This window comes from Primulina huaijiensis, chromosome 4 (assembly GCF_012295235.1).
Source record: "Primulina huaijiensis isolate GDHJ02 chromosome 4, ASM1229523v2, whole genome shotgun sequence".
NCBI lineage: Eukaryota > Viridiplantae > Streptophyta > Magnoliopsida > Lamiales > Gesneriaceae > Primulina > Primulina huaijiensis.
Window position 1 is genome coordinate 23081333 of NC_133309.1, and position 23532 is coordinate 23104864.

General features: G+C 32.4%; 3 protein-coding genes across 7 annotated transcripts; 2 read left to right on the forward strand and 1 right to left on the reverse strand.

Annotated features, from left to right (window-relative positions):
- The first annotated feature begins 6130 nt into the window (after nt 1-6130).
- On the forward strand, nt 6131-7640 carry LOC140975508 (uncharacterized). Of its 2 annotated transcripts, none has more exons than XM_073439244.1 (3): nt 6131-6615; nt 6740-6870; nt 7337-7640. In XM_073439244.1, the coding sequence occupies exons 1-3, from the start codon at nt 6300-6302 to the stop codon at nt 7445-7447; spliced, it is 558 nt and encodes a 185-aa protein (XP_073295345.1). In that variant the 5' UTR covers nt 6131-6299; the 3' UTR covers nt 7448-7640. The 2 variants fall into 2 exon arrangements, with proteins under 2 accessions (XP_073295345.1, XP_073295346.1); XM_073439245.1 differs by having other exon boundaries at nt 6135-6615; nt 7340-7640.
- Nucleotides 7641-10823: 3183 nt separating this feature from the next.
- On the forward strand, nt 10824-14140 carry LOC140975509 (uncharacterized protein At5g50100, chloroplastic). The gene is made up of 8 exons (XM_073439246.1): nt 10824-11112; nt 11560-11699; nt 11926-12033; nt 12415-12471; nt 13199-13264; nt 13382-13442; nt 13807-13850; nt 13972-14140. Exons 1-8 carry the CDS (start codon nt 10971-10973, stop codon nt 14008-14010), a joined length of 657 nt encoding a protein of 218 aa, XP_073295347.1. The 5' UTR covers nt 10824-10970; the 3' UTR covers nt 14011-14140.
- A 1154-nt stretch (nt 14141-15294) lies between these two features.
- LOC140975510 (uncharacterized) lies at nt 15295-21877 on the reverse strand. Of its 4 annotated transcripts, none has more exons than XM_073439250.1 (8): nt 21594-21877; nt 21274-21361; nt 20173-20216; nt 19513-20006; nt 18551-18705; nt 18000-18197; nt 16597-17896; nt 15295-16418 (listed from the first exon to the last, which is right to left on the reverse strand). In XM_073439250.1, the coding sequence occupies exons 1-7, from the start codon at nt 21764-21766 to the stop codon at nt 16634-16636; spliced, it is 2415 nt and encodes an 804-aa protein (XP_073295351.1). In that variant the 5' UTR covers nt 21767-21877; the 3' UTR covers nt 15295-16418; nt 16597-16633. The 4 variants fall into 4 exon arrangements, with proteins under 4 accessions (XP_073295351.1, XP_073295350.1, XP_073295349.1 ...); XM_073439249.1 differs by having other exon boundaries at nt 15295-16424; XM_073439248.1 differs by having other exon boundaries at nt 15295-16473.
- Nucleotides 21878-23532: the final 1655 nt, after the last annotated feature.

Sequence of the window (23532 nt, forward strand, 5' to 3'; positions counted from 1 at the left end):
AAAAAAAAAAAAAAGAAAAGAAAAGAAAATCATCATTCACGAGAAAAATAATGGTCAAGGGTTTATCCTTTAATTGTAAGTGCATGTACAATGATACAAGTGTACACGTATACTTTTATAATAAATAGATCTATTGTTACACAGGTCAATTTTATTCATATTTACAATAAAAAATAACATTGTCGACATAAAAATAATATTTTTTCATAGTTAATCCAAATAGAATATCCGTCTCATAAAACTGACCCGTGAGTCTGACATGAGTTTTTATGTTTTGTAATATATAAATATCATTTGTTGTTTATGAATAAAAAAATTTTATTTTTAAAATAATTGATTTAATTTTGATTTTTTTACAAAATAAATATGTTTAAATACCTGATTTTAGTTAAGATTTGTTGTATCTACGTTGATGGAGCTATTCGAGCAAAAAGTGGGAAAAGAGATAGTGAAAAATATTGATATTACTAATACGTCTTAGAATCGAAATCGAGATAGAAATATGTTGAAAATTTGAAGTTTGAATAAAAAATTATGTCTAATCAATGTTGGAGTGTCTTTTGGCTCTCCAAATTCTTGAGTTAGTTGAAGAGTTTTGGCTCTTCATATTCTTGAGTTAATGGGAAGATTAATTGAGTTAATTAATCTTGCATGACTCTTGATGTGCATTTTAGGGCTTATAAATAGTGTATTCATTTTCTCATTTCATGTACATGAAAATCTTTTCTCTTTCAAGTATGCTCTTGCATTTCATATTGTCAGCTTTTCATTTGACCTCCGTTAAATCTCGGTGATAAAGTAAAGGTACGTTTTCAGTTCGCCGTAGTAGTGCTTCGTGCTAAGTCACTGCTGGTTGTTTCGTTGTATCCTAGGAAACATACGTCCAAGACGATACTTAAAGCACACACTGGAGGGGACGGATATGTTTTAAGGAAACTGTACACGCTACATGCCTCGGTTTGGTTTTGTTTCTTTTACACGATAGTCATACTGTAAACATCACACTTGTTTCGGTTATTTTTTTTATCTCTCAAGTTCGTTTCTACACTATTGTTGTTAGCCGTTCTTCTAACAAAATCGAGGTCATTGTGATATCCAAAAAAAAGAATTTGTTGTTACAGGTCAACATAGTTAATATAGGCTTATTATGCATCATAAATAGTAGGTAGATATAAGATGACAATTAAAACAAATCTCGTCGATGAAATAAGTTTTATTTTTTACGAATAAGCATCTAAAGGTTTTGATTATTGGGAACCAAACATAAGTTTATGTTTAGTCTCTATCGGATAATTTTTTCTACAGTATCTGATTCACACAAAAATCGATTCTGCACTCTCTTAGTCTGCCTGTGTTTTCCGGATATAATTTAGCAAAAATATTGATAATACGATACTAATATATTATATTTGAACACTAATTCTTTTAAATCTGGTACAAAAGATAAAATTTTGAGTATAAAATTGAAACAACTATATTAATATCAACAATTGTTACATTTGTTTGGATACTCACATATCATATATTAGACTAAATTGAAAGAGTTAATGTTGAAATATCGTATATTAGTACCACATTTTTAATATCTTGTACCATATTTTATCCCAAAAAAAAAATGTTTCATTGATACAAATATTTGTTATACATGTTTTGATACTAAAAAATNTTAATCGATTTTCATTCGAGAAAAAGATGTCATTAATATCAATACTTGTTATACATGTTTGGGTACTTAAAAATCATATATTAGCATTTGACTTGAAACATTTTGTACTCAAATATCATATATTAGTACCATACTTTCAATATTTTGTACTAAATTTTATCCGAGAAAGCAAAATGGGTCCATAGAGTGCACAAACATTTTTTTGTGTGAATATGAGACTGCATAAATTTTTTTATCTAACAAAAACTGATTTATTTATCATTTACTTTTGATTATATCAGTGTTTAATGTTTGGAGTTGGAGTTGATTTTAAAAAATAATTTTTAGAATCAAACGTTTTGGAAAATCAAATTAGTTGGTCCACAAAATTTATTTATATTTGAAAAGTTCATTTTCTGTATAATTGGAACAGTAAATTATCTTGACTAAAGAGATTCTTGAATTAAACAAGCGCACCATTTAGTCTCATCGAGTTTACTATCAGACAAAAGTACAATAGGCCGTACCATTAAATTATTGGTGAATTGGACTTGGATAACTGTTTCAAACTTATCATTATAAAATAATATTAATCGATTATATCCAAGAACTTGTGAAAAATAATTATCAGTTTGAATTTTTTCAAAGAAAAATTGAAAACATTTTAATCGATTGAATTCAATCCTTTTCTGATGTATAAACTTCTTGGTAACTCATTTTGAAGATCACAAAAACTCAAGTAAGAATGTCTCACGAGTCAATTTGTTTAGAATAGATCTCCAATCCAACCCGACTCTTAAATATGTTAATTTCTATGTTAAAAATACTGTTTTTCACTGCATGAATATATCGAATTGACTCGTCTTATGCATATAGATTCGTGAGATCGTCTCACAGAAGATCTTCTATTTGAAGATAAATTCATAATTTTTTTATATATTCCCTTATTTACTTACAATCTACGAAGCTGAATTATTTTAAACGTCTGTCTATTGACGTCAAAATCCGAGGTGCAAGGCCGATGACTTGTAGGTTAATGTAGCTCATCTGAATATTCTAAGACGAGGTTTCGAGTTCGAAATTCAATTTGAAAGGAATACATTAATAGTTAATTATATTATATTGATAATATCGATTTAGAGTTTTGTCTTTTTAGACAATGAGATTTGATTTAATTTATCTCTAGATGTTATAGAATTTGTTCTACTTTGGTTTTTATCACTAGATATGTTATCATTGAATAAAAGAGTTTTATTCCTAATTCAAATAAATGATATATATAGAGAAAGCTTTTACGGGCGTAACGTGGTTTTTGCGGGAGAAGAAAAACGAAATGCTGAACGCTTTTGAGCAGAAGATTTTTGGTGATAAATTCATCACTTTGCTGTGTTGCTGATCTGTGTTGAAGACACTCGAAAGACAACACTCGTGTGGAGTGGTGCTTGAAGAGTTCTCGGCGGTTTCTGTTTTAAACAATATAATATTTGCATCTTGATTTTATTTGGTTGATTTTAGACGCAATTTATTTCATTGAGTTGTAAAAGAACAAAAAGGTTTTGCGAAATAGTGATTGTGGGGTAACTTTTTGCTGAATTATTGGGAAGCAATATAAACATTTAGTCAGAGAAAGAGCATTTGAATATTGCTAATTTTTTGAAAAATGGTAATCTTGAAAGTCGCGAGAATGTTTGATAAAGCTGGAAACGGGACGAAGCTTGCCCATATTCGATCGAGAGAATATTATTATTTTGTATTAATCTTTAGGTTTAGTCCATCTACATGGTCAAACTTCTAGACCTCGTGCTATACATATTTTTATTGAAATTTATACACGAAATGAGACAATGTTTAGAAATTAAATCTTTTATCTTTTTGATATCCAGAGAAAAATAAATTAAATCTTTTATCTTTTTGATATCCAGAGAAAAATAGTAAGAGACAGTTTAGTATTTCATTTGCTAAGCTTCGTTGTTTCTTAGTTTGGTTTCGAATAGTTATGCAGTTACGTTCTAAGCGTCGATTGTTTTTCCTAACTAAATCAAGAGATTATATGTCGATACACTTCTGGAAAATCCTAGAGATATTTCAAAAGTTTAAGCTCTTGTTGACTCCATATGGGATTTCAACAGAACTGATGGTTGTTGTTAGTTGTCCCACATCAGTTAAACAACATCTCAGAGAGTTGCATATATGGATTTGGACAATCCTCCCCTCTTGAGCTAGCTTTTGGAGTTGAGTTAGATCCAAGTTCCAATCTTAACATGGTATCAGAGCTCAGGTTCTACCGTTATGTATTGGATTGACCATAGTTGGGACACTCATTCTGCTCATAATTGGGTCATTTGTAAACTTCACGCTCCAGATGTTCATTCCTGAGCGTGATCGGGGTGTGTTAGTTGTCCCATATCGGTTAAATAAAATACCTGAGAGTTACATATATGGACTTGGACAATCCCCCCTCTTGAACGAGCTTTTGGGGTTGGGTTATGTCCAAGTTCCAATCTTAACAGTTGTTGTATAATGTATTGGACATTGCTTGACTCGTAAGATACATGATACGATAAAATGAAACTAACGTGTCATATGAGTGACAGATAGATATGAGAAGTTTATGTAAGTTAATTGCTTATTATATGATGCTTGGTATGTATAGATTGTCGGTGAAAAAATTCATAATTATCTTATTAATCATACCAAACGATAAGTTATTGTTTACTCTCTAACTCAGTCAAGAAAATGGTCATAGTTTTGATGGGAGAAAAACGCAAAGAACGATTAATTGTGGGTGTATAGTGCGATTATATATCTCTGTATAATTTTTTTTTTTTTTTTAAAAAAAAAGATGATGATGATAACTAATGTGGCAAAAAAGGCGAAAAAATGAGTGACGAAAACTTCACAGGCGACAATCAATCATTGTTTTTAGTTTGTGGAACCTTTGCATGCTCTAGATTTGCACGAGTATTTGTTTTGGGCCCCTAAAAAAATTTAATTTGATCCCCAAAGTTTCATTTTTTATTTAATAATCCTAAAGAAAATTTCTATATTTGTGATGAGTTATGACCCAATTTATATGTTCAGATCAAGATTCATAAATTCAACTAGACTTATAGAAACAAAAACCCGCAAAAATCTCCGAAAATCTATAAATAAATAATGGTCTTACATTGTCAAGATAAGCTATCTTAGAGTAGGTCTCTTGTGAGACGGTTTCACGAATCTTTATCTGTGAGACGGGTCTATCCTACTGATATTCACAATAAAAAGTAATACTCTTAGCATAAAAAGTAATACTTTTTCATTGATGACCCAAATAAGAGATCCGTCTCACAAAATACGACCCGTGAGACCGTCTCACACAAGTTTTTGCCGCTATCTTATTATCAGTCAATTAGACTAATCAATTTTATGAGATGTATATATTAATTTATTCAAGTTATGAAAAACGTTATCTTTTATGTAAAAAATATTACTTATTACTCCAAGTATGAATCAAATCGACTTATCTAATAAATATAGATCCGTGAGACACATACTCTTTTATCTTTTTGTGAAGAAGTAAGATCAAGTCAAAAGTCACTCACAATGAGATTCTTAATAGGTTTTTTATTTCAAAAGAAATCATTAGGTTATATTTTTTGTAATGTCATATTTATTATAATATAATAATATCAAAAAATTTAATTGTGATTCAAATGTAATTTTATATCTCTGTTGAAGTTTAAATTAAAAAAAAATTGATTTAAAAAATATCGAATACATTGCTTAAACACGAATCAAATCGCATTACAAATCGATCTAATTTAACTTCAATTTATGAACGAATTTAATCCGATTCAAAATCTAAAATATTTTAAAATTAAATAATACCTATTTAAAAATAATAATGATTAAAATCACAATTTAAATTAATTTAATATTCATTTTTTTTACAAAATTTCAAAATTAAAATCCCACCAATAAAATCGTGCATATCACCTATTTAAATTTGAGACAACTTAAAAGTGAAAAATATTACTTAAGATATAAAAATTAATATTTTTTTATGAATTAAATCGAGTATGATATTGATATCACAAAATTGACTCGTGATAATATTTCATAAGAGTTTCTGTATTTACACTTTATATTTATAGAACTAAGTGTTTATCATTATATCAAAATCTATACTTGATGATAATAGTACATTCCAAATCGTATATCATTCAGAACACAATGTTTCGATTGTTTTATGGTGACGAATCATTATATATTATTTCACAAAAACTCCTGTGAGATGGTCTCACGGGTCAATTTTATGAAACATATATTCTATATGGATCGTCCACGAAAAAATATTACTTTTTATGTCAAATATATTAATTTTTATTGTAAATATGAATATAATTGATTCGTCTCACGAATAAAAATATTTGACCGTCTTCGAAAAAACTTATTCATATTGTATTATATTTCTCTCATGAGACTCAGGACCAGAGTAGGATGTTGTAAGTACTTAGAGTTATGACATCATACCCAAGAATAGCTCACCCCATTGGGTGTGGACCTATATCTATTACTCCCACACCACATTCCTCCGAATAAATCCTTCGTCTCCTTCATATTCCTCTCCATCTTCTTCCACACCCACACGCAAATCCGAACAAATTTGCAGATGGGAAACTGCCAAGCAATAGATAATGCCACTCTGGTAATCCAGCACCCTTCCGGCAAAGTCGATCACCTCTTCAAGCCTGTCACGGTCGGCGAAATCATGAAGATGAATCCTGGCCATTACGTCGCTCTCCTCCTCACCACCACCTTGTATTCCTCCGCCTCCGCGGCAGGTTCACTGGCGGCAGGTTCTGTAAAGGACTACGCAAGTAGAGCGAGCAACAGCAACGTCCCACTTCGTGTCACGCGGATTAAGCTCCTCCGGCCGACGGATACTCTGGTTCTCGGCCATGTGTACCGACTCGTCACCACCCAAGGTTTCTACCATTTTCACTAAGAATCTTGTTTTTTCCCCCCCAGGAAGGAAATGAATTCGATTCTTGTTCTGTTTTCTTGGTTTCTGAGTTTTTGTTGATGAATGTTTTGCAATCTTTTTGGCAGAGGTGATGAAGGGGTTGGGAGCCAAGAAGCTAGCGAAGATGAAACAGGATCAGCAGCAGAAGATTACAGGGAAACAGAGTTCAGATTTTGATGCAGTTGTTCGGAGAACTGATGTGGAAAAGACAAAGCAGGTTATTCTTTTCTTTATTTTCTTTTAATTTAATAATCTATCATAAAGTTTGGAGATTGATTAATTAAATAATTGTACTGTTAAGATACTCTTTGTTTCTTGTTTAAAAGAATAATAATAATTGGGAATATATTTTTTTTACCTTTATTCTCTGCTAATTTGTGGTTGGATTTAGATCTAGAGATCTTGAAATCTTCCATTAAGTCTTTCTGCTACTAAATAATCGATCTGGGATTAATTTAAGGCAGAAACTATTGTTTTAATGAGTAAAAATTTGATCTTTTTCCTCAACCCTTTTTCTATCAGTTTTCAAAATTTGAATAATTTTTTAGATATAAATTATTGTTTTAGAACACAAAAAATACATGAACAGATCATATTTCCAATAATTATCTGTCCCAACTCAAACAATTTTATTTTATTTCTAAAAAAATGTGTCTTTTTTCTTTGTGTGGTTTTATTTATAGCAGGTGAACCATGGCAGGCAAAAATCAAGAAACAACACATCCGTAAATGCTGCATCAAGACACAGAACATGGCAACCAGCATTAAACAGCATCTCTGAATCCGCAAGCTGATTATGTCTTTTATATATATATTTTTTCTTCCCCTTTTTTCTTCATGTTTTCTGCTCTTTCTGTCTCTATATTCAGATTCTGAAGATTAGTTAACTTACCCCCAACCCCACAAAAAACTAAAAAAAAAGAGAGATTATTAATTGCTGCTGATGTATCAGATAAGTTTCTGTAATAGAAATCTTCATTTGCAATCTTCTCTTGCTCTCCCAGCTTCTTGTTCTATCGTCATAATACCTTATTTTACCGTATTGACGGTTGAAAAATGATTGACACAAGTTGTTATAGAAGTTCGATTAGATATATATTGCACATGATTAATTACATGTGGACAAGCGAAATCTTGAGTGGTTATTGTTAATCATTTGTACAAGTATCAATTATATATACATTGAAAATGTTCAATTATAAGGCAGTAGGAGTAAGAAATTTGAAGAGTATGACTTGTGGAACTATCTCTCAATCATAAGAATTTTGACATTATTTTCCTGCGAAATCGAAACCAAAACGGAGGGTTTACTGTTAGATGATCTCACGAATTGAGTCGTCGTTTCATCTTGGTCATTAATAATCATCTTGGTCATTAATAATAAGTTTTTTCGCTCGTTAATTCGAGACCGAGCGACTTGATTCTGATCTCATGTTCTATTAAACCAATCTTGATGGCAAGAGTTGAGCATATTCCATAGCTACCTTAATTTGACTCCAAACCAAAACTTAGTTCTCAACTAAGCTAATGAGAACAAATTGAATAGCATTCACCGATTAATGAGTTAACGTGTTCTGACGGATTCCTAACCTTGATTAGGACATAGTTCTTAGTGTTTTTTTTTTCTAATGATTATCTTTTTACGCTCGAATAACTTTAGTCTATCGTCTATCGTATCTCAACACCATTAGATCATACGATGTCGGTTTTTTTTTTTAAATCCTCTCCACCGGGTGTAACATTCTCACAAGTCTTTATTTCTTCCTTCTACCATGATCTCTCTCAAATTCGAGACGATGTATCAGATTCGAGACACTCTTTTAAATAAGATTGACTTCGAAAACCTGTGATGAGGAAATTAAGGCCAATATACTTTTCAAAATATCAAGAAAAATATATATCAATAATAAATGATTGTGCAGATACAGAAAAAAGTGGGGGAAGAAGGCAATAAATTTGAAATTAATAGTCTGATTTCTTATTACGTGTTGAAAACGGACTGATACCTTGTGGCCTATAAGCAAATATTAAAGAATGATATATGATGTCAGAAAAAGACGTTGTAATAATTTCCCAATTAAATACAAATCTTTATGCAAATGCAGAAGGTAAAATTATTTTGACCACAAATTTTTTTTTGTGTGTTTTCTCACCAAGAATTTGAAAGTAAACCAACCAACCAACAAGGGCACAAGTCTTCCTAAATGCCATAGAATTATTGGCATCGCTCTTGAAATATTGTTGGTTCTGTTCGGTTTGGTTTGGGTTGGGTTGGGTTGATATCACAATATCATACGATATCATAAGATTGAAATATTAACAATATTCGATTATGTTATCAGTCAGTATCCTTTTTTATATAGATGGATAACATTTCCAAATTGCTATATATTGTGACGTTATGATTTGTTAAGAATTCTTGGATGGAAGAGTGACAATTTTTTTAGAAAAAAATCGATTAAAAACTCTATGTTACGAAAATCAATATAATTTCTATTTCGATATGAAGAACATATTAAGCTGAATGATCTATAACCTAGAAAATGATGGAAAAGGGGATGAGAAAATGTTGGGAAATACTTCTTGTATCCGTGTAAGTAAGTCGTGTAAATACTATTGAACACCAGAATTTACGAGGTTCGGTAAAATTATATCGTTGGACAACTTTGATCACTCACCAATTATCAAAAAGAAAATACAAATTCATGTAATAAAAATTCATTAAAAATATATTTTTTGAAATAATTTGGATTGCCTAATCTATAGAAGAATGTCCTTCGTGCACATGGAATGATTCAATTTTTTTCAATTCTCATTAAATTGGTCAACAAAATAGAAAAAAAGGGAAGCCAATATAAATAAACTCACTCATCATTCTATGTGCATCTTTGACTTTGAGCAATAATTCCCCACCACACCATTTGAAAAAATTTTATGCAACAAATTCATATACTATTTTTTTAAATTATATCTCTATATGATGATTGTCATGTGTTTAATTTAATTTGTACGTGACAATTAATTGCTAATGTAATAGATTATAGTATATCAATTAATATATACGCTCTATAAACTTTTCGAAAGAGAGAGCTTTTTGTTTCGTTAAAGATTCATCACATTTTTCGCATTCGACCTAAGTTAATGTTTTTTACAATCAGTCACTATAAATTTTGTAACATAGTCTTAGATATGAATCGACACGATCTAAGGTTGCACTATCGAGATTGAATTTTGTGGGAGATTGACTCTTATATCAATTATCATGTTTTCATATGTGAGTTTAAATATCATAGAATAATATGTATATGATTTTCTTAACGAAAATTTATAATGAATATTTCATTTTATGTCAATCGAGAGAACTCGATATCTGGTTCCAAACTTAAAAATCAGATATCAAATGAAGTACTATAAGCCATCGGCCTCGTATTAAAATTTGAGTTGTCTACTATGACAAAACCTTTTATTAGAAAAAAGACCAACGATCCTCGCAAAATTCGCGTTGATGATATGTATTTATTAAAAAAGAAGAAGGTTTTTTTAGTTAAAATTTAAAACCAGTAATCTGTGAATAAGTTGTGTATAAATTAATTTTTTGTGTAAAATATTTCTTATTGTTAAATAATTTTTGCACAAAAAATTTGGAAATTTTATTAAGATCAATAACTTTGCAGGTGATTTTAATTAGATTTTTGATAATTAATCCAAATAGAAACGTGGAAATTTTTATTGTCTTTTATAATACTTTTTTTTTTTAGATTTGAAGACAGTTTTACGAGTATATAATATACATAAAAACTAATGTGAAGTAGTTTTACGAGTCAATTTTGTGTGACAAATATTTTATGAGTAGGTCTTTTGTGAGACGGTCTAACGAATCTTTATCTGTGAGACGGGTCAATCATACCGATATTCACAATAAAAAGTAATACTCTTAGCATAAAAAGTAATACTTTTTCATGGATGATCTAAATAAGAGATACGTTTCACAAAATGCGATCCGTGAGACCGTCTCACACAAGTTTTTGCCATATTTTATTTGAGTCATTCATGAAAAATATTATTTTTTATTATAAATATTGAGAGCGTTGATATTTTTGTAATAAATTTTTCAGTAATAAAAATTAATGAAATCGTCATATGCATTATTATTATTCAATTTAAGGAAAAAATATGCAAAAGATGTGGGCAATTTCCAGCCAAATGTGAGCAGATTGGCCCGATGCTGCTGGCTTTGCCACGTTCGATACCGTCGTTTCATAACAGAATAAACCTTAATATTCACAAAAGAAGAGAAAAACGCAGGCAAAATTTGCTATGACTTTCAGAGGAGCAATCTATGTCGGGAAACAAACGGACACATGTTTGCTATCGCTTCCTCGGTATCTCCGAACGACGTGTAATGTCTCTTCTTCGAGCCGTTTTCACCAATCAAGCGTATACCCTTTTTCTCAGACAGGTATGGGGCATTTGGTTCACCAAGTGATGTTGCACGAAGATTGAGTTCCTTGTATTTCATTTCTAGCTTTTCTTGATTTTTCCCCGGCCTTACAAAGTTGTGGGTTTGATCAATTTAAGGTCTGTTAGATATTATATTTGAATTTTTTTATGAGATTTTAAGAGTTTCATGAGTATTGAAGTGTAATAAGTGCATTTTCAACCGTAAAACCGATACAATCAAAGAAAATTTTATTTCACGTTTAAGGTTGTGTGATATGTTTTCATGTGTTATAAGTGCATCCTCAAGTACTGATGAAATCAAGGTTTTCCGGCCTACTAGTATGTTTTGAATGTTGAGATTCCATCTGTGAGTTCATTTGTTTACATTTATGGGATTGAGGATATGGTCGTGAAGGTATGTTTGGTATCAATCTGGGAAATGTGTTGATCTCTTGTAAATGTTCAGGAGAGAAATATCGAATTCGGGCTGTAAGTGGGGTGGCAGTTGATCCGGTGGCTCCCAAGAAAGAAACAGAGGAGCCATCTAAAGAGAATTGGAAGATTAAGATGCTTTATGATGGAGAATGTCCACTATGTATGCGAGAGGTCAGTGTTGGATTTGATAATTTAATTGTAAGACCGAGGTAATTGTATCTGTGGTACAAATCTGGTAACTTGGGGAAAATTAGAAGCGAAATTTGAATTTTTTTCTATGACATGCGCTTGGAAGTCATATATACTAGCTTTCTTGATTTCGAAGTAGTATGTGCATATATTTCGTGATTTATCACTCTTTATCTTTAGATTGAAGCGATTTTTTTGGTCCTCATAGGTTAACATGCTACTTGAGAGGAATAGAAGTTATGGAGCTATAAAATTTGTGGACATAAGTTCGGATACATATCGTGCGGAGGATAATCAAGGCCTTGATTACAAAACTGTATGTTTCCTTAAATTCTTTCGAGTTGCGACAATCTTTTATGTGATTTGGCATTTGTCTTGTGATGTTTTGAAATGTGTGGATCTTCATTGACGATTTATGTCCTGCTTAGTGGGTTGCATATGTCTAATTTGCTTCTCCATTCCTCTACAACTGACATATGATAGTAATAAAATTCAATTTTTTGAATCTAGACAAATTAATATATCTTATTTAATGCCGGATCTCCTCCATGACTTTAAGATTCGACACTTGGTGGAAGAAATGAGTTCTAAAAGGCTGTTAGGAGAATGATGCAGTAGTGTATTGTACACTTAAATCACATGCATTGGTGTGCACGTTCATCGATGCTAGCTGAGTTTTTTTATTTTCAAAATTCAGGCAATGGGACGTATTCATGCAATTCTATCTGACAACACTGTTGTAACAGATGTTGAGGTATATCCCCATCTATATTTCTATTTCAAAGCTATGAATTATATTGCCTTTTGTGGTAGGTTTTCTGTATTTGTTTCTCCTGTTTTGTGTGTTATAATTGAGTTCCTTGCATTGTTTGCTTGTATTTCTCATATAATTTACATGTTCCCATAGATAGTCTTACTTCAAATGTTCTGTATCGCTCATTTATTAATAATTTGTTGCGTATTGCCTTCTGGAAACACCAATTATTTCTGAACTTATTTAAGAAAACCTTTGAAGCTGTTAAGTCTTGAGTCAGTTGATGTTGTTTATGCTGCAATCACGAACATTAGAATTGATCTGATTTCAAGCAAGATCGTGTTGACTTTTATTGTTAGCTCTACGTAAAATGTAAATTGAGAAAATTTATCACGACCTTAAAGTAAAATGCAAGCGGGGTCCCAAAGAAGTGTCTCCATCTCGAGGTCATTGGATTCGGAATTTGTCACCTGTGTACAGGAACCTGAACCACAAAATTGCCATTTGCTTCCAGGTAGCAATACTTTTCGAGATTCAAGCAGGATCATATTATATAATTTAGCTGTACGACTAGTTTAGGAAGTATCACCACTTCACTGGATTCTAAAACCAAACATGATGTGTCGGCCCTAGGGCCCTTTCTGAGACCGTTAGACAATATAATTTCATTGAATCTTACCAAGTGCAGCTTGAAATTCAGTCATTCTCAGTAAATGGATGATTGCAGGCATTCAGAAAACTTTATGAAGCTGTTGGCTTGGGATGGGTGTATGCCATTACCAAATATGAACCTGTATGTCCACCTTCAATATAGTCGAACATTTTATATCCAATCGCCATTTTTTGTCTCTTTCTTACATGGAAGGTTCCTTAAGTTCTCAGCTGTTGGCATGTATTTGACACTTCGCAGATTACAAGTATCGCCGATGCTATTTATGGTGTTTGGGCTAAGTATCGTCTTCCTATTACAGGTCAGTACAGTTCTTGTTTGAACCTGATTCCAGTCTTGATATTTTGATGCACAGAAGCAACTTCATTTGTTCAGAACCGGAGAACATGAATTGAATTTATCATCTGTTAGGCCATAAATTTGAAAGAAGATTCATACCTAAGCAACTAGGTTTCTGAGTGAGGGAGCCTCCCAATAGTATAAGCCACTCGAACAATTGCTTTCTGAAACCATGTGGATAGCACATTTCGTCGCCAATGTGTTCATGTTTGGTTTATGCTGCTACTGGCTTCCATAAACATTTAAGGGCAATTCCCTTGTTTATGCTTTACGGTTTGGCATTATTTTAGACAGTAATAGTAAAGAAATTACGTGTGATGTTTCAGGTCGACCGCCTCTAGAACAAGTTTTAGAAGCAAGGAAGAAAAAGGTCTGCAATTTATTTATTCACATTCAAGATGATAACCATTTTCGTTTTCGTTTGCTTTGCGTAATGTAATGGCGCCATTCTTATTGCTCTCTTCAAAATTTTACTCTTCTTGTGTTTGCAGAATGAGTTATGTGAAGACATCAAGGTTTGTAAGACGTAGATGTTTTCGGCACTGCGACCATCCTGGATATGGTTATTGAAGAGCAAATTAAGACAATGCTGAATAGATGAAAACATTGTAAAATATATTCTTTGGAGGAAAACAAAGTTGTCTATTGAAACAAATATAATCGACTTGGTAAAAGCTAATATAATCCAGCACATCGAGTGATACATTTTTTTTTCAGTAAATAAAAATACATCACTCAATCAAAGAAGATATGTTTTTTTTTTTTAAAAAATATATATAATGTGAATGATGGAGTTTTGCACAATAACGGCTGTTGCACAGTGACAGTAGCGTCCTTCAAAGGAAGCTGCTATTTATTTATTTTTTAAATTTTTTTTGTTATTTTATTATTTTTCATTATTATTATTTGTTATTTTATAATTCAAAGACATGTCTTATTTAATAAAATAAGACTTGAGACCACATAAAAAAAGAGAGCTTAAAATAAATTTTTTATTTATTTAAATATGTATTGGTTTAGCTTTCAAAAAAATAAAGAAAAATGTATATATTAACTTATTTTATATTTACTACTAATATGAATGGGAAAAAAGTTGGAATATTATTAAATTAAATAAAAGAATTTATTTTAAAAAAATTAAAAGGGTATACTATTTTTTTTTCGAAATTTTTTATTTTTCAAATTATTTCCATATATTGGTCAACCAAATTTTTATATGTGATATGTAGACTAATTTGAAAATAGGCGAAATTTCGAAAAAATTTGTATCATTTTAATTTTTGTAAAATGTTTTATTTATTTATTTATTTTAATATGCGTTTATTTTTATTATTATTTTTATCAACCATATTAGTAATAAAAATAAGTGAAACCAATACATATATACACTTTTCTTTATTTTTTAAATAAATAATTTTTTTAATCTCTTATTTTTCTTATGTAGTCTCAAGTCTTATTTTATTAAATAAGTTATGTGTCCATGTTTTAAAAAAAGCAAATAATAATAATAAAAAACAATAAAAATTTAAAAATAATTTTAAAAAAAAAATTAGCAACATTGGCTGCCTTTTGACAGCAGACGCTGCAATATGGCAGCCTTACGTCTGTCATTTGGTGAAGTTTTGCAAAAAAATTGTCTTAATTTTGCAAAATTTCATCATTCACTTTATTTTTGAAAATAATTTTTTTTTAAATTAATTTTAAAAAACCCAGAAGATATAAAGTACACCAGGCAGGCTCAGATAAATACAGTCCATAACCATTAATAGCTAACATAAATAAAACTAATTATTATTTCAATAAAATAAAACTAATATAGAACCATATCATCCAAACGTGCATCCAGGGATATAGACTAAACATACATCGGAAAACATGCATTTTAATGCGAAAAAAACATTCTATTTAAATCAACAATAACTCCTTCAAAGATCATGGCGTTCCCAGTAGACCAAACGATGAAATAAACAGTAGCCGAGAAAGCAAGCAATCTGGCCTTTGTAATCTTGGAAGTGGCCCGGAAGGTCTTCTTGAATCACTTCAACACGCTCCTTACAGTCGTCGCGGAATAACTTAGGAAAGCACAAACTCTCCCCATAAGCATTTGCTGAAACACACACACAAAGAAGAGATGATCCAAGCTATCAATACCTGAATAGCAAAGATTGCGACCCTTTTCTAAGACAGAGGGAAGACGATCCAGAGTGGCAAGACGTCCCTGCGGCGTTCAAGAACAAAGAATCTAGAGTCGTTGCCGCATGAGATGGAGAATCAGCTTTCACCAAAATTTCATCTCAAATCAGAAGAACCCGCTTAATTAGAGGAGAGTCAAAATGTTTCATAGTCCCAGTCCAAATGTCGCATCTCGATAAGTGAACATGGCGAATCCGCTTGATCCAAAGAGATTGTCTATTGAATATCCCAAAGAACTTTGGAGACTAAAGATTTGTTCCAACTTCTAAGATCACGAACCCCAACACCTCCTTTCGTCTCTTTTGTGATCCACGTCCTTGATGCTTCCTTGTGAATTCAATAGCAGTAGACACATGACGTTCGAACTACTTCCTGACTTCAGGATTATTTAGTGAGTTCCAAAGATCCATTTCCTACTGTTTGCCACAGACTCAACCTTTTCAATTGCATGTTTTTGCTCTCAACTCCCCCCTCAAATATTACCCAAATCAACCTGTATCTATGCACCAGTTAGAACATGGCATACTTGATATGCACAGAAGGATCGGTAACTGGATTACTCTTACGATGGCAAACATATCTCGAAGACATAGCCAAATTTCTTCAAACCTGGAAGTCATAAACCAGTCGGCCACCACAGCTAAGCGCTCTCTCTTCAATCCACCAACGGCGCCATGCATCCTCGACCGTTATATTGATAGTGTTTCAACAATTGTTTGCTTGTGGCAATGCATCCTCAGGATCACTGCAACTGTGTTGTGCTCTCAACATCAGTTTTGTAAGATAACAATATCAGGCAACTAAATGAATTTAATGGGAAAAGAAGTTAGAAAGTGTTACTGTTGACTCATGAAACACATATATAACATCCAATAATTGACTCCAAGTTACAACTAGATACAAGTGACATTTCTATAGCATACCAGAAATACCGTAAGAAAACACAATATCAGCAGCTTGTTAACCGATCCTCTGCCTCTTCTGAACATCAAAATCGCAAAAACCCATAACCCTCTTTCTTACTCGAGATACCCACATCGTGAGACCCACAGCCGCAAAGAATCGGATACTGCCGGCATTACATCGTTGAACAGAATGTGATTTAGTGTGAGTTTTAGAATTTTTATTGTTATGATGGTAAAATAGAGATATCAGCTCATTGTCATCAGAATGTTCAAATAAATCATTTAGATCAGTTAATCGGTCACTTGAGGCCTGTTCAGGGACTGTCAAAGATGGGTCACTTGAGGCCTGATAAGAACCAAGAGCAATCACTGAAGAACTTGGTCCCTGATCATGGAGAGACAAAGATGCATCATGCAAGGCATGTTTAGAACCAAGAGCAAATAGTGAAGAACTCTGGCCTTGATCACAGACAGTCGAATATGGATCGCATGAGGCTTGATAAGAACCAAGAGCAATCAATGAGTAAATTGGGCCTTGATCAGGGACAGCAAAAGATGGATCACATAAGGCCTGATTCGAACCAAGATCGTTCAGAGGATTAATTGGCCCCTGATCAGGGAGAGTGAAAGTTGGATGACATAAGGCCTGGTACAAGCCAAGATCAATTGGTGAATAAATTGGCTGATCAGGGGCAATCACAGATGGATCACATAAGGCCTGACAAGAACCAGGAGGAATCAGTGAATAACTTGGACCATTATAAGGGACAATCAAAGATGGATCACAAAACCTCTGACTAGAACCAAGAGGAATCAGTGAAGAACTTGGGCCCTGATCAGGGACAATCAAAGATGGATCGCACAACGCCTGATTAGAACCAAGAGGAATCAGCGAAGAACTTGGGCCCTGATCAGGGACAGCCAAAGATGGATCACATAAGGCTTGATTAAAACCAAGAGCAAACGGTAAAGAACTTGGGCCCTGATGAGGGACGGTCAAAGATGGATCACCTAAGGCTTGATTATAACCAAGAGCACTCGTTGAAGAACTAGGGCCCTGATCAGGCACTGGCAAAGATGGATCACATATTTGTTGCATTCTTTCTGAGACAAACAAGCTAACATTGTTTGAAGGACACATAGAAGGACCGGTATCTGGTTCTATCGGAGCATATTCATCATCACGTACAGAGTCTGTGGCAACACAAATGTCACAGGATTCATAAGGAAATTGTTGCACAAGAGAAGTTTCATCATCAACAGAAGTTATGTCCTTTCGATTTTCAAGTGCAAGTAAAAACAACTCCCGTGCATTTGCCTATTAGAAAACAAATATAAGTAAATTAGTAAAACATGACCACTTTCCTCATTTAATAAAACCTTTTAAATAAGATGAAATATTATATATCATAAAAGAATACCTGTTCGACTTCACATAGATTGTCAAGACGAACATAATGAGAGTCGCGGACTATCCCCAGAAGTTGGGGCACAACATCAAAAGCCACAATATAATTAAATTTAGTAGGAGAGCGATATAAAGAAATCTTTTTATCATCAATATTGCACGTTCGAGCATGTTCCACTGTGGCCTTCCACTCCTTAGAACATCCGAAAACCTGTAGATATTGCACAAGATTTCTGCGGATCATGCTAAGCAATGTAGACAGTTCAGATGCACAAAACTTCCTTTGAAAAGGAAAGCGAGAGAGAATAAAGACACCGACTTTATGAACTCAAAATGTCATGTATTTTCCTTTTTCATAAATCATGATTGCAAGTTATAGAAGACTAAACTGCAAAAAGGAGTATTAATGGAGTACTGATTGTTAGACTACATTTAGCTGACTAATACCTAGGAGTCTATACTCGATAATGTACAACAACAGGCAAAAGTAAAAGCATTTATAATTTATTTATTCTAGAAAGTATGATGAAGAAAAGGATAGTACAGAGCCACAAAGGTACTTACTCGTTTTAGCTTCTGAGGATCAGCAGAGAGTGAAAACAGAAAATCTTGTACTGTCTTAATGTTTTCCTCGGACAGGCGCTTACAGCGTTCCTTGCCAATTTTTTCCAATCTCCAAACCTCATCTGAAAGAAATGGTGGATGATGCTTTCCATACACTGAAAACAGGACACAGGAGTTATACTATGTTCCAACAGCTGTCTTCTTTAAATGTGGCCTGCTACGGTTGATAGTGTTTGTAATTGGACAACTATCTAAAATACACTTCAATTACTGCAGGGGACCATAACAGAATACTGGTAACACAAATCATACAGTAGTTGCGAAAAGGAATGCCCATCAAGAGAAAATGATTGTTAGCCAAACTAACAATATATTGTCTTCTTTCATATTTGACACAGGGCTTTCAATATAACGTAAAAATTGAGGATAGAGAAAATAAATGGAAGAAAGCGGAAGTGACTAAAGGGAAATAGAAAGAAAACTGGTAAAAAAAAGACAGATCATGTTGGCAATAACTCCCGACGCCCCATTAAAAAACTTTCGATGCCTCCAACATATCTGATTATGACCCACCCAACATACGTTCTAAAAATGTCTGTTACTGGAACAGTACTTAATAACATACAAGGAATTTCAGGAAAATCAGGGACAACAAGAAAGCCATAAAGAACAACTAACTGACAAGCAAAGTATATATGCCGCGTTGATAAACCTCTACTTGCCATAAATCCTAATAAATGGAGTAGGGATATCAATCATACCAGCTTCTGCATCCATTTGCCTACTACATTTTCATTTTGCGTAACAGTATTGCAGTATTGCTACTACCTCCATATGGTTCTAATGTGAAAACATGTAAACCACCCTAAACATCCAGATTGAGTCTACAACTCACAATTATGCAATATGAAATTCTTAAAATGAACAGACAATAGCAAGAAAATAAAGTAAGAGCGATTTACATTTTCCTCGGCGGTCTTCGACTGTAAATGACTCCGTCCATGCTTCCTTCACCCTACTCCCATTAGAATTATCTACCAATCTTGCTCCAAGTCGGCAAGAACAGCGCTTCTTCCAGATAGAGCCATGTCCCAACTTGACATCAGATAAGATGGCCACCCCTTCCTTGAGACGCACATACATACCTTTAGCAACATGTGGTTTCTCCTCATCACTTTCCCTAATGATCTTATTATCGAAGTCTTCGGTGCTCCAATTGTGTTCATTGTCATCATCATCATCTGCCTGAAGAAGTAGTATCTCAACCTTTGCCGAGGCTTCGGGCCCGGAAGTAACTAGTTCCCCTGTCGTATTATTGACAATAGCCAACCTCATGGCAGTGCCTCCTTTTCCTTCAATCTCCTTGCCAGTCAGAACAGGAAGAGAAACTTCATCTAAAAACTTCAGCTGTAAAGTTCTGTTTTCAGTGGACATAGTTGCTTCATGTGTATGGTTCCTAAAGATATACAAAGATGTATAATGAGATATAATGGTTACAATCACATCAGCATGCACACATGTCTTCCTATGTTGCCAGTCTCGCATAGTATATGTATTCCAGTTAGACAATTTTCAGTTCGAATATTTATAAAGTGAATAACTCATCAAATAACTATGCTCACCCAATGCCATGAGTCATAACTGCAGATTGAATTTCTTCTTTCACCTGGAAAAGAAGAGTGGGGTCAGGACCAGTAAATCTAAGGGCTGAAAGAAATTTCGAACTTACGAGCAGACTAATCAGTGATATCTCATTTAACAGTATGCCCTCTTGTGCAGAGTGATAAATTTTCAATAATTATACTTGAGTTTTTCTTCTTTTTTCTTTAAATTAAATTACAGCTTAAATGATTAAGCCTAGCATACATCAAAGAAAACTTTTCTGAAAAGAAGGAAAGGAGATCATAGAAGGTCAAGAAAAATTATAAATCTACATGAATAAGATCAAATCACATTTGGATGAAAGGATTTAGAGGCACATGATTTCAAATCATTAATAAAAATCCACTTAACTAGTTCAGGCAATTTTCCAACTGAGAGATCTGAAATACTTCATTTTAATTGTTTTTCAATTACCTATTTAATGAAATAATTCACTCATCAAATTTATCCATCAAATAAAATTCATCAATTCAAATACAATTGAAAAGACATCTCTAACCAACAATTATATTTTTCACAGATTTTGCATCGATGCTATTACTTTATTTCATCAAATATCTATCTATAAATTTATATATTTATGTCTTTAATTCACATTTAAAATGGTGTATATAATTATTTTTTATAAATAAATTTACTTATATTAATATCGTTTTAAAGCAAAGCTAATAACAATTTTGGATCATTTTTTGAAAAATAGGAGGTTCCTTGTCCAAAATCTACTAGGTTTCATAACAAATTTAAAATAACTAAATACAATATTTTTTCAAATAATTGAAGTGATTAGACCAAAAAAAAACCCGAAAATATATAAAAAAAAATGATTTGCCGTTGGCGCTGTCCTGGTTTCACATGCCCTCAAAGGATCGAGCCATTTTACAAATAGTTATAAAATCTATAATACCAAGAAGAAGAAGAACAACAACAACAAACAACAAGAGGAGGAACTATGAATGAAAAAACCACATAAATGCATAAATACATAATGAGAAACTAAACACACAAACAATCACTTTAGCATAGTGTAATTAACTACAAGTTGGAACAAGATATCTACTCACAACTTTACTAATCAAATCTTCCATAATGGGCAGAATGAGTCTATGGAAAGTATTTATCACCACCACTTCCATCTCCTTTTCCATCATCCTGAAAATTAACCAACAAATGAAAAGAAATGGGAAAGACCAAAAAGGGGAGAATCTTGGTCTGGTCAATATCAAAGAATATATCCACAATCAATTATAAAACACAAATTCAAAGCAAAGAAGCACAACCCATTTCGGTTCCCAATTCAAAACACCAAATTCAGAGGGAAAACACCGAAAGAATCATTTAAAAAAAGTACCCAAAGAAGCAATTTTTTGTTCAATATACTCACTTTCTCAAAGCTAAAACTAGTTGCCCATCAATCTCTGGACTCCCCGGCAGCTCAGTCCCACTGTTGCTGGTTCCTTCCATCGGTAGATTCAACAACGTTTTCCCCTCCCACCACCCAACTCTTACAAAAATATGTCTGATATAACTGAAGAATTTTCCAGGAATGTGTCGCATTTATAGAACCAAAGGGACCGACCCGTAATAGCATGCCATTAAAAAGTTTTTTTTAATAACTATTATACACTCCTCCACATGGATATTGTGGAGTCTTTCCTATGCTTTGATCACAAATGCCACAAAACATAGATTTCAAAGCATATAGTTTAATTGGATAATATTTGTCTAACCATGATATCATAATCATACCACAGTAATTCGGATGATATTAATTTTTTGTTGCGCAAAATCTAATATATATTTTAAAAAATGTAAAGGGTCCCAAACTAGCGTGTGAAAGAGCACTTTTCTACACTCTCCAACATTGAATTTGTGGTTGTGGGCTTGTGGAGGCTTTGCTTTGATTTACTTCTCTTTCACCCCCATGAAGTTCAAGATTTTTATTTCTGACATAATAAATCTATTATGAGAAAAACTTATTATTTATCTTCTAACTTATTAACATTATTTGTAGGTTATTGTATTAGTTCGAAAATTTATTCGGTGAAGACCTTGATCAATCGTTGTTAGATGCTGACATTCCAGTTCGAGAATTTTGTGGAAACTGTAGTGGATATAGCGGTCTAAAAGTTGACGGGCTAAGAAAACCCCAACCCATTACGAGTTGCCGGTTAAGCGAGCCAATCTGACAAAAATAAAAAATACCGAATTTATTTTCCTCGAAAAAATCATACATAAATTACTATAAATAATATATCTTTCAAAATTCACCAACCCATAACCATATATTTATCATTATAAAAAATATCAAAATTAATCAATTATGCATCACACATTATAAATAATATAATTCTTTTAAATTTCATCAAATATAATAACTATCATAAATAATATAAATCATTCAAAATACTATCTACATCTACAAATCATTTCAAAACACGTCAACAACACATAAACTCTTAATATAATATAATTTAAAAAATGAAAAAAAAAAAATCACGAGCCGCCCCTCCCCTCTCCGACCTGACCGACCCTCGACCCAAATGGGTTGGACTGTCTAGGCCCGTCTTCAAACGAGCCACTGATAATAACACAACCAACCTATTTTTCACGGCGAAACGGGTTGGTCCGATGAACTTGACTCGTTTTGATTAATGTTCTAAAAAAACTTGATTAATAAATACCCCGTTTAAGCTTGAAGCTTCATTAAGGGCTTTGTTTTAGCAAAAACATCAAAAAAAAAAAGGTCAAATATAGTTGACCATATGAATCGTCATTAAATACGTTTAAGTGCGACTTTTTAAAAACGAAATTGATGAATAAGAAAAAGAAAGAACACAAATTAGTGGTTTTATTAGTAAGTGATGTTAACAATATACAATAATGCTTAATAACGATTAAACACAACATTTTTTTTAAAGAAATATAGATGAAAAAGAAAAGAGAAATATGAATTAGAAATTTTACTAGCAAATAATGATAGCAATTTATATATTTGATAGCTAAGTGTTATAATCATGATGAAATACACATTAGATATTTACACTTTATAATAGACAAGGATATCAATGCTAATGTTTTAAAATAGTTAACTTAAATTGAGTTTGCATTTATGACATAAGAGATTAAATGAATGATATAATAAATCGAATTAGAATCTGACAAAAAATTAATGCATTACAATTTAATTTATTATATTTACATTATTTACTTAATTAATTTGTTTGACATAATTAAATTATATTTTAAATTGAAAACATTTTTTTAACACATAAGCTCGTATTATTCTCACTTAAATTTAAAAGCTTAAAGCTTTACTCCCA